Genomic DNA, 10,731 nt, shown 5'->3' with positions numbered 1-10,731 from the left:
GCAGGGGAAAATTCTGCGGACAATCAGTTTGCTGCATCCTCCTTTCTGTTTGTTTGTTTGTTTTGTTTTGGGGAATTTTTGAAGGTTTTCGGATGCTGATCTCTTGGAATCGTGATTCTTTGAGTTTGTTGGGGTTTCAGTCGAAGCAGCGAACTCCGGAGGTAGCTTGGAGCTGGTGAATGTCCTTCGGCGGTCGCTCGACGAGTCGTCGGGTGTGAATCTGGTGATGCTTTTCGCGTTGTTGTTTTTGTGGCGGTGACTGCTCCCAATTTCGGGTGCTGGATTGTTGTTCCTCTTCGGCGAGATACGGAATCGGGGCGTCGTTGTCGGTTGCAGTTTCCTCGTATGTGGCTATGGGGTGTGTGTATTCGAGAGCTTGTATCGGTGAAATATGCGCACCGAGAGAGACGAAAATCAGAGAAGCTGATAACAGTAGAGTGGTTGAGTTCCCCGTGTTCTCGCCCGGGTCTTCAGATGGGCAGGAATCGGAGATCAGGGATCAATTGAACCAGTTGAGCTTGACTAGAGATTCCGAAGCGGGCATCACTAGGCTCTCCAGGGTCTCTGCTCAGTTTCTGCCCCCTGATGGATCGAGAACGATTAAGGTGCCGTCAGGAAACTATGAATTGCGTTACTCCTTTTTGTCTCAAAGAGGGTACTACCCAGATGCTCTTGATAAGGCCAACCAAGATAGTTTTTGCATCCACACGCCATTTGGTACGAACCCAAATGATAATTTTTTTGGAGTCTTTGATGGGCATGGAGAGTTTGGAGCTCAGTGCTCTCAGTTTGTTAAGAGGAAATTGTGTGAGAATCTGCTTCGAAATAGTAAGTTTCACGTGGATGCTGTTGAGGCATGCCATTCTGCATTTCTGACTACTAACTCACAGTTACATGCTGATAGCTTGGACGATAGTATGAGCGGAACTACTGCCATTACGGTATTGGTTAGGGGCAGCACTATTTATGTTGCTAATTCAGGCGATTCAAGAGCAGTTATAGGTGAGCGGAGAGGGCAGGATATTGTGGCTGTCGATTTGTCAATGGATCAGACACCTTTTCGAGAGGATGAACTTGAACGAGTGAAGCTTTGTGGCGCCCGTGTCCTCACATTGGATCAGATCGAGGGGCTGAAGAACCCTGATGTACAGTGTTGGGGAACTGAAGAAGGTGATGATGGCGATCCACCTAGAGTTTGGGTACCAAATGGAATGTATCCTGGTACAGCTTTTACGAGGAGCATAGGTGACTCGATTGCGGAGACCATAGGGGTTGTTGCCAACCCTGAGATTGTTGTTCTGGAACTCACATCCAATCGTCCCTTTTTTGTACTTGCCAGTGATGGAGTATTTGAATTTCTCTCCAGCCAAGCTGTAGTCGATATGGTAAGATACCTTTAAGGTTGTTTAGCTTGTGTTTAATACCGGAATATTAAGTGCCGCACTTTTGCTTGGATGATATACTAGCTAGGAAAGAGTGCCTTTTTTCCTAGACCTTGCTGGACCAGTGTTGATTAAATTCGGATTATGAAAGTATTTTCACATAGAGAAGAACATTAGGCTATTGCTACTTAATCAATATTAAACTTTAGTGTAGACGTGAAAGTCTACCAAGCAGAGTGTTGGCGCTTTATTTTCCAAAAAAATAAAGAAAAGAAAAATTTACTGAAGGACTGTCTCAACAGCATAAGCTATCGCTTCTTGATATTAAAAAGAAGGCTGTTACTGTGAAGAAGAGATATTTCCACGTTAGAAAATCATCCTCTTTCCATTACATGGAATTTGAACCTCGTGTACTCCTGCTGCTCAAATTTCTTAGACATTGATGAGGTCAAATTACCGATTGCCTGATATCGAATGAATAATTTTTGTCATTCTCATTTATCCTATCAGTACTTCTGACATTGCTAAATTTTGCAGGTTGCTAAATTTAAAGATCCTCGTGATGCTTGTGCTGCTATTGTAGCTGAATCATATCGACTTTGGCTTCAGTATGAAACTCGTACTGATGATATCACAGTGATAGTTGTGCATGTTAATGGGCTAACTGAAGTAAGAACACCTGCTTTCAACAATTTGTTGAGTATGCAATAAATATCACTTGCCTAATTTATAATTTGACGCTTTGCTCCATGAGAACTAAAATGCATTTATAATAGGGAGCTGCTCATAAAGTACCAAGTCCTGGCACTGTTATGCGACCCCCGGTTCCTCAGTTTGTGGAGGTGACAGGATCAGAATCTCCTTCGACCCTTAGCTGGAGTGGCAGGAACCAACGAGTAAGGCATGATTTATCAAGGGCTCGCGTTCGAGCTATTGAAAATTCTCTAGATAATGGGCAAGTTTGGGTTCCTCCTCCACCATCACACAGGAAGACTTGGGAAGAAGAAGTAAATTTTGAACTGAAGCTACCTAATTAGTAACTTATACTTGTTGGGCCCTCATTCATTGTTTGTTCATCCATGCAACAGGCACACATTGAGCGTGCATTGCATGATCATTTCCTCTTCAGAAAACTTACTGATTCTCAATGTCATGTTCTGCTGGACTGCATGCAAAGAGTTGAGGTCCAGCCAGGAGATGTTGTTGTTGAGCAGGTCTCTCTCTCTCTCTCTCTCTCCCTCTCTCCATTCTTTTTGTTGGTGTCTTGTTTCTTTCTGAGTATTACTCATATTTTTTTTTTTGTTGAAAGTATCACTCATATCTAAACAATAACTTATTTTTTCCAAATACCAGAGACAAGATAGTTCATTAACATCTCAAATGAGGAAATTTTAGAAGAAGTGGTCAAAGTATGTAGAAATTCAGAAAACCTCAAAATGTAGTAGGGTCAGGTTTAGTTTGCACTGCAGCATAAAATTAGTAAGAACTAGCATATATTATGGGCAAAGCCAGGTAAACGGATGGGCCACTTTTAACTTTTCTTTCTCAAGTTGCTGTGATTGTCACACAGGGCTCACACTGATAGTCCCTGGGGCTACATACACATTATTTGTCCGAGAAATTGAAAGTCCTTTTGCATCTAATTGTCAGTGGAGCTACATGTGAAATGACATAAAAATCATAATTTGCAGGGTGGAGAAGGCGATTGCTTTTATGTTGTTGGCCATGGAGAATTTGAGGTCCTAGCGACACAGGTTCTGGTTTGATTGATTTATGCAGATAATATCTATAGTTCACATTAATTTACAATGATGTATCTTTGGTGAAGTGCGTAATATTAATTGAATTTATAGAAGTAGCTTCCATATATTGTCAAGTATTCATTTATTTTCATTGGCAGACTCAGTGATTGTAATGAGGTTTTCTCCTAGAGATTGGGAATTATAGCAAAATCCGTTGCTTAATGAACTACTTCTATGGCAGGAAGAGAAGAATGGTGAGATAACCCGGGTTTTGCAGCGCTATACAGCTGAGAAGTTATCATCTTTTGGAGAGCTTGCACTTATGTAATTATTCTCTGTTGTCACTTTCATTTGTGCTGTACCTAAACGTTATCCAATATGTCGTCTTGACGATAGAGTACATCTCAATGAGAGGAAATAAATACGAGGGCAATATGTAGTTTCTGACATATATCATGCAAAAAGTAAAAGCTTCAAAAATATTAAAACCTGGATTATTGTCAAGTAATAGCTGGAGCTTTTTCGGTCAATCTGAAACTTCTCTCTTCCATGAGGTTTACAAGGCTGACATGGCCAATGCTCAAGACATGTAATGTACCCCGTGAAATTTGGTTGATTTCTCTTCAAGTCTGTCTATTAGCTTGATTTTTTGAAGTTCCCGGATTCTTAGAAGTCAACCACCAGTCATGACTGATAATTAGCCCAAGAAATGTCCTTCACGAAATATTGTCTTCACAGGTATAACAAGCCACTCCAGGCATCTGTTCGGGCAGTCACTGATGGAACTCTGTGGGCTCTGAAGAGAGAAGATTTTCGAGGAATTCTTATGTCAGAATTTTCCAATCTGTCATCATTGAAGTTGCTTAGGTCTGTGGATCTTCTGTCGAGGTTAACCATCTTGCGGCTTAGTCATGTTGCAGATTCTCTTTCTGAAGTCTCTTTCTCCGATGGGCAGACAATATTTGATATGGTAAAGACTGTTTTTGTTGCAGACTTATATTCATCATGGCTGTGTCTGCTCTCTTCTTATGTCTCTGCTATATTTCTTTTGCAGAATGAAGGTCCGTCTGGGCTATATATCGTCCAGAAGGGACTAGTGAAGATCACTTTTAACCCTGAGATGATTAAGAGTCCTAATATCTGTAGTCTCAAATGCGATTATTTAGAGGATGAGGATAGTCGACAGAGCAGTAAAGAGATCTCATTGGAGAAGAATGAGGGAAGTTATTTTGGTGAATGGGTGCTTCTTGGTGAGGAAGTTGGTTCAGTTAGAGGAGTTGCCGTTGGTGATGTCAAATGTGCTGTTTTGACAAAGGAAAAGTTCGATTCTGTGGTGGGTCCTCTTGCAAAACTATCTCAGGATGATCAGAAGTGAGTTGTGAAATTATATTCAATTGTCATATCCTGTTTTGGAAGTTCGCTGATTCGTATTAAATGAAGGGGGCATAATTTGTACAGGATAGAAACTGTCAATTCCAATACATATTTTTTTCCTTTATGTGTCTGATAAAATTCACTCCTTTTTCTGACAGTTGATATTCAATGATTCAGGGAAAGGGATCATAATCCAGAATTCAACGACGACACCACTAAAAATACCCATGTTTCTGCCTTAGATAAAGTTGACCTCTCTAGATTGGTATGATAATTGCTCCTTTTCCTAGAAAAAAGTTCAGATATTTATAGAAATTGTTTCTTAGATTATTCTTTTTATCAACATAGGAGTGGAAGAAGTGCTTGTATTCTACTGACTGCAGTGAGATTGGGCTTGTACTTCTAAATGAATCAGGTTAGTGTGTTTGTTTACATTATGTCATGACTTCACTCATTTGGCTCTAGATGGCCCATGTCTTTTAGCGTAGGTTTCCACTTTGTCAAAGATTGACCCAAATACAAGATCTCGAAAATTTTCATCAATGACGTTGCATAAACTTAAGAGCGACTGCTAATTTTCTCTTTGCAGAAAGTTTACTTAGTTTAAAAAGATATTCAAAGCAGAAGGTCAAACAACTTGGAAAGGAAGAACAAGTGTTAAAGGAAAAGAATTTGATGAAGATTATAAGCCCTTCAGCTTGCATGCCACAAGTTTTATGCACTTTTGCTGATAGAAGACAAGCTGGCATACTGCTAAATACTTGTCTTGCCTGTCCTTTGGCTTCGATACTATACACACCACTAGATGATCCATCTGCAGTGTTCTGTGCTGCCTCCATTGTAAATGCCTTGGAAGTGCTACACGAGGTTGGCTGTTCTTTAACAATTTGAGCCTCTATATTTTTGTTTATTTCTACTTTCATCTCCTAATTTGTTTATTGCAGAAGTTGTCAAATATCATTTTCACTGTTCTTTCTGTCTAATTTCAGAACAGTGTTCTCTACAGAGCTGTGTCTCCTGATGTTCTAATGCTGGACCAATCAGGACATATACAGGTTAGTGTTGTCAATAAGTTTTTTTTTGGATGAATGTTGCTCTTAAATTACCAGCTGAAGATAATCTCTTGTTCTTTCATTTAAGTAGTGGTTGTGGAATTATTTGATTTTCGCATTGTAGGTGGTAGACTTCAGATTTGCGAAGAAGTTGGCTGGTGAGAGAACATTTACCATATGTGGAAGAACGGACTATTTAGCCCCAGAAGTTGTCCAGGGACGAGGCCATGGTTTCCCGGCTGACTGGTACATAACTTATATTAGGTCTTCAAATAGATGCTCAATCTGACCTGATAATGAGAAATTTTGTGAAGATGCCTCTTTTGATTTGGTTGTATTTGACTTTGATTGCTGCTTGCTGCTAACTAGAGCACTCTACTCTCACTGTTACACAACTGAACCTCGCAGAGTGTTTGTTCCTGATGTGACACTGGGACTGTCTGTGCTGCCATAGAGTCTTGGATTTGGTATGCTTGTCCCAGGTCGTTGTATTTGTTCCAAAGTCCATAATGGTCACAGTGGCATGGTGATTGCACAATGGAATTTGTGTCAAGCTATGAAATTGAGCAGGATAGTTCATCTCTGAATACTGCATATTTCATCTGATAAATTTTATAGCAGAATGACACCTTGATTTAATGAAGCTATAGGTGATTGTTTTGCCAATTTTAGTTCTATTGGCAATGAATTAAATTATGGGGGTGACTGCAAAACTTGAATGAGGAAGAGATTTCTCCTGATCAGTAGTATGTGATTTGCTTAGTTCTATCGCTGTCTTCGTTTAACATACGAGATTGTCAAACCTCAAGCAGAATAGCCTTTTGGGGACAAAGCGTGGTCAATGGATTGTGCTGGAAAAAAGCCAGTTTGTTTGACGCTTGTCTCAAGCAGTTAGTGTGGTTCATTCTGCCATTTCACCGTGTTTGCAATATGTCAGTGAGATATATCAACTGCTGTCTGACTTTCTCCCTATATCATCCTTCACTCTTCCCTCTTTGATAGCGTGAGAATAAAAGGGTATCAAAATAAAGGTCTTTCTATGGTAATGTCACAACTACATTACCCTTTCATGTGATACACATTTGATACTGCTCACTAAGCAAAATGATTTTCTTAGTTAGGTTTTTTTTTTTTTTGGGTCTAATTCTTAGTTAGGTTTAAGAGACTGGATTTTGTTGTACTTTCCATCTTGAAGACTTTCACCAAGGTTCAGAAGTTCATTTGATAGTGGCAGTAACCTTTGAATAAGATGATGGCAATGGCCTTGAAAACTTTCATGCCAAATGATGGATTGCCGAAGGAATTTAGTCAGCTGATGCAGTTTCCAGTAATATGATTAAGGACTATAAATATTATGACTAACTAGACATGTCTTTTGAAGATAATTCTGGAAGTGCTCATGCCTTATTTTATTGCATGGGCAATGGAGGTCTAGGATTCTCATGTAGTTAAAGTCTAGTTTAGTAATGCAGTTGCAGACTAGACCGATTTTGTTGCTCCATGTTGCTTTGAAGTTGCCTCTGCAGCATCCTGAATAAGTTGTTATGCATGCAGGTGGGCTTTGGGAGTCTTGATCTATTTTATGCTGCAAGGTGAAATGCCTTTTGGATCGTGGAGAGAAAGTGAGCTGGACACATTTGCAAAGATTGCAAAAGGCCAGCTATCTTTTCCCGAGACTTTTTGCCCAGAAGCCGTTGAGCTCATCACAAAGGTTTCTTCAAAATACCTGGCTACTTGCTTCTCTTCCTTGCCCATCTCCCCTCCCCTCTCCCTACCTCTCCAAAACCATGACTAACATGAATGTGATTGAAAGATTGACAATTTCTTGTTTCCAGTTACTTGATGTTGATGAGAATACACGGCTGGGAAGCCATGGTCCTGAGTCTGTCAAAAGTCATCCATGGTTTGACACTATTGATTGGAAGGGGATTGCAGACCACAGTTTTCCTGTTCCTCATGAGATCACCTCCCGGATTACTCAACATTCTGGTAATAACATCGAGGACCGGACCGGTTTTCATGTTTCGCCTCCTGGAGATGTGGAGGAGCTCAATACTCCTGAATGGCTTGACGATTGGTAGAGTCATTAAGTGGATTCAGAGTAGCGCAAACTTTCTAGAGGTTTTCGTTTTCCCTACGGATTCAAATGCAGGAATTGACGCAACAAAGCAAGGGAAATCACGAGGGCTAAATAAGATTAATCTTGTTTCATATCTTGGTGGCATGGGAACAACATTGAAGCGACTATGTTTTTTTTTCTTTTGGGGAACAGTTCTGCTGCTGCACTATTCAATCAGCTCAAGGCATTTATCAGTTGATAAAGTTTTCAGCCAGTTTCTCCCCAAAACCCCAAACCAGAGTGTATATATTCCAGTACTGTAAATACATATGCAGGTAAATATCAGCAGATTTCGACAACATGTCAGTTTTTGGGAATTCAGGACGGATGTTGAAAATTTAATCATCTTGGTAGAGTAGATTTTGCCATCTACTGTCTCCATCATTGCTTTCATAGTAAGGTTATTCTGCTGTCTTTTGTGAACTGTATAGATTGATGGATAAACTTAATGCAACTATGCAAGTATCTTTGCATCCGTCGTCGACTGCTTCTTGCCTCTTCTTGCGAGTGTTTCTACGGCTAGAAGAGCTTCATCGCTGCGCTTTGTGGGTCCCATTTTGCCACCTCTAACACGCTGACCAAGTCCAAAAGTATTGGAGCTCAGTCAATGAATAGGCTACGCTAACATGTATGCAGGATTATACGGCGTGCACACCTTCTCAACGGATGGATTTCCCCATATAAAATGGTAATTGACATCAATGTGTATCGCCTGCTTGTAATACATTTGATTTTTGAGCAAATGTTTTAAATCTAACAATACAACCTAGATGAGGCGAATAGATTGTTTTAACAAAAAAACCTTTGAACACTTTTCGCTGAACACGGTTCAAGTTTAACTTTGAAAGATGCAGAAATAGGTCGATCCTATAAGGTGTTTCTATCAAACAAATACAGACAATAATAAATAGATAGAAGACTTTGTGCAAATAGATATGTACTGGTTCAATTTGAATACCAAGCCTAGGACATTCCATCATCAACAGCCAAAACACCGGATGAAATTCCCTAGTAATCTCAAGAGAGTTACAATATCGAAAGCACTGCTTCAACACACATTAGATCAGACTTCAGAACGCAAGTAATGCTTTCACGCTCGTCCACCCCTCTTTATCTCAGATTAGAATAGCAACAAGAAATTTACAGCAGAGATAGTCACAGAACATATGAGAGGAGTGGACAAGCATGAAAGCATCACGTGATTCCGCTGGTGGGTGGTCCTCATTCCGCGAGGGCCGGCTGGATTCTACTCGACAACTAGTCGACTCTGAAGAACAACGATTGGTTGCTCCCTCTCTTGCGCTGCTCTTGTTAGTTCAATTTTGACTAGAACATGCTTAATTTGGAGATGTTCATCCTGCTCTTGCTCTCCATTCGGAATCTCAACACCTAATTTTGCCCCAATTCCTCGATTGGAGAACATAACGAATTTAGGTGTATGAAGAAGAAAACAAATTTAGCCTCAATTCGCCCAAATTCATTAATCTGGTCAAATAACACATGTAGCGGCATCGTTTGATGCTATTATTGCCGACGAGCCATGTTAGATACAATTGTCGGGTCAGATTTTTTGGCAACTCAAAGTGGCACTCAAGTAATCATTCGAAAAGTCTTCGTACTAAGCGCGGTACAAGTGTTATAAAACTTCTAGTGTCCTTTTTTCTATTATGGTTAGAGTTGTTGATAAATGCTTTTCTGTTTGAATTTTGCTCTTAAATTACCATATGAAGATGATCTCAGCATGTTCTTTCATTAAAGGAGGGCTTTGCAATTTTATTTTGTTTTCGCAATGTAGGCAGTAGACTTCGAATTTTGCTGGCCGATTGATACGAACTTAACCTATATCAAGTCTTACAATAGAAATCAGAAGTTTTGTGAAGACGCTTCTTTCATTTCGGTTGTAGCCGAATTTTAGATTGCTGTGAACTAAAGCGTTCTACTCTTGCTGTTCCCCGACGGAACCTCGCACTCGCAGTGCGATCGTTCCTGATGCGACACTGTGAATCTCTGTGCTGCCATAGAATGTTGGATTTGGCATGCTTTTGTCCCAGGTCCTTTATTGTTCCAAAGTCCATAATGTTCTCCGTGGCATGGTGATTGCAGAGTGGAAGATGTCTCCTCTCCAGGCTATCAAACTGAGCAGGATAGCTCAAACCTGGATACTACATATTTCATCAGATCAAATTTAGAGCGGAAGGCGAAAGTTTCGGCAGTTTTGGGTTCTGCCCGCAATGGATTAAGTTACGAGGGCGACTGCAAAAATGGAATGAGGAAGAGATTGCTTCTGATCCGTAGTTAAGGGGGAGATATGCAGAAGTTTTCCACTATGAAGTTGTCGGAGTTCGGAGTTCCTGATACTAAAACCTGCATAGATCTTCCAAGAGATAGATTCTGACGATACATTCTATGGCATCTCGACACTTTCGTACTGGAGCTTGTCGCTGTCTTCGTTTAACATATACTGGCCCAAAGGATAGCGGTGGGAGATCACACGGAACACGGGATACAGCATTGAATCGACGGCGGATTCTTTTTACGGAGGGGCTCTGCTTCTGCTAGTTTTTCGCTGTTGAAGCAGCCCAAGGCATTCATCAGTTGAGAGTTTTCCGCCAGCCAGTGTATAGACATCTCCCCGGCACTTCTCCTTGCAGGTTGTCGCGAGTGTTTCTGCAGCATGGTACGTCGTAGGTGGAACTTAGCGATACGTCTGCTCTGGCAATTCTTGCATGCATTAGTACAATTTTATGCCTCGGACACTGACTTGATTACCCCAAGGACTTGGGAAAATTTGTTGAGGTTGATGTCTTGTATTCTATTATTCAAGAGATTATGAGGCGGTTCCGAAAGGCCCCCTGCGACCGGACAGCACGGGGCTCCCGCTCCCCGGTGAGCGGGCGGGGGTCGCGGGGGGCACCCCGGCGGGGGTCACGGGGCCAGCGCCCCCGAGCCGCCAGAGGCGTTTTATGTTCGGTTATAGAAAGATTTCTATGGAAAAATTAAATATTTTAGGCTATATGGGCAATTTTGTAATTTATGCCATGTAGGGTTTCGCTATATATGTT

General features: G+C 41.0%; 1 protein-coding gene across 1 annotated transcript; it reads left to right on the top strand.

The window, feature by feature from the left end:
* On the top strand, positions 1–7,736 carry LOC115740590 (protein phosphatase 2C and cyclic nucleotide-binding/kinase domain-containing protein). Its single transcript, XM_030674094.2, has 15 exons — positions 1–1,385; positions 1,920–2,051; positions 2,159–2,389; positions 2,471–2,596; positions 3,074–3,136; positions 3,366–3,448; positions 3,863–4,094; positions 4,179–4,495; positions 4,676–4,763; positions 4,847–4,913; positions 5,088–5,365; positions 5,488–5,553; positions 5,675–5,796; positions 7,105–7,261; positions 7,386–7,736. The coding sequence occupies exons 1-15, from the start codon at positions 354–356 to the stop codon at positions 7,629–7,631; spliced, it is 3,240 nt and encodes a 1,079-aa protein (XP_030529954.2). The 5' UTR covers positions 1–353; the 3' UTR covers positions 7,632–7,736.
* The last annotated feature ends 2,995 nt before the right edge of the window (positions 7,737–10,731 follow it).

The sequence above is a fragment of the Rhodamnia argentea genome, chromosome 4 (genome assembly GCF_020921035.1).
Source record: "Rhodamnia argentea isolate NSW1041297 chromosome 4, ASM2092103v1, whole genome shotgun sequence".
NCBI classification, from domain to species: domain Eukaryota; kingdom Viridiplantae; phylum Streptophyta; class Magnoliopsida; order Myrtales; family Myrtaceae; genus Rhodamnia; species Rhodamnia argentea.
This window is presented reverse-complemented; position numbering and strand designations above follow the sequence as displayed.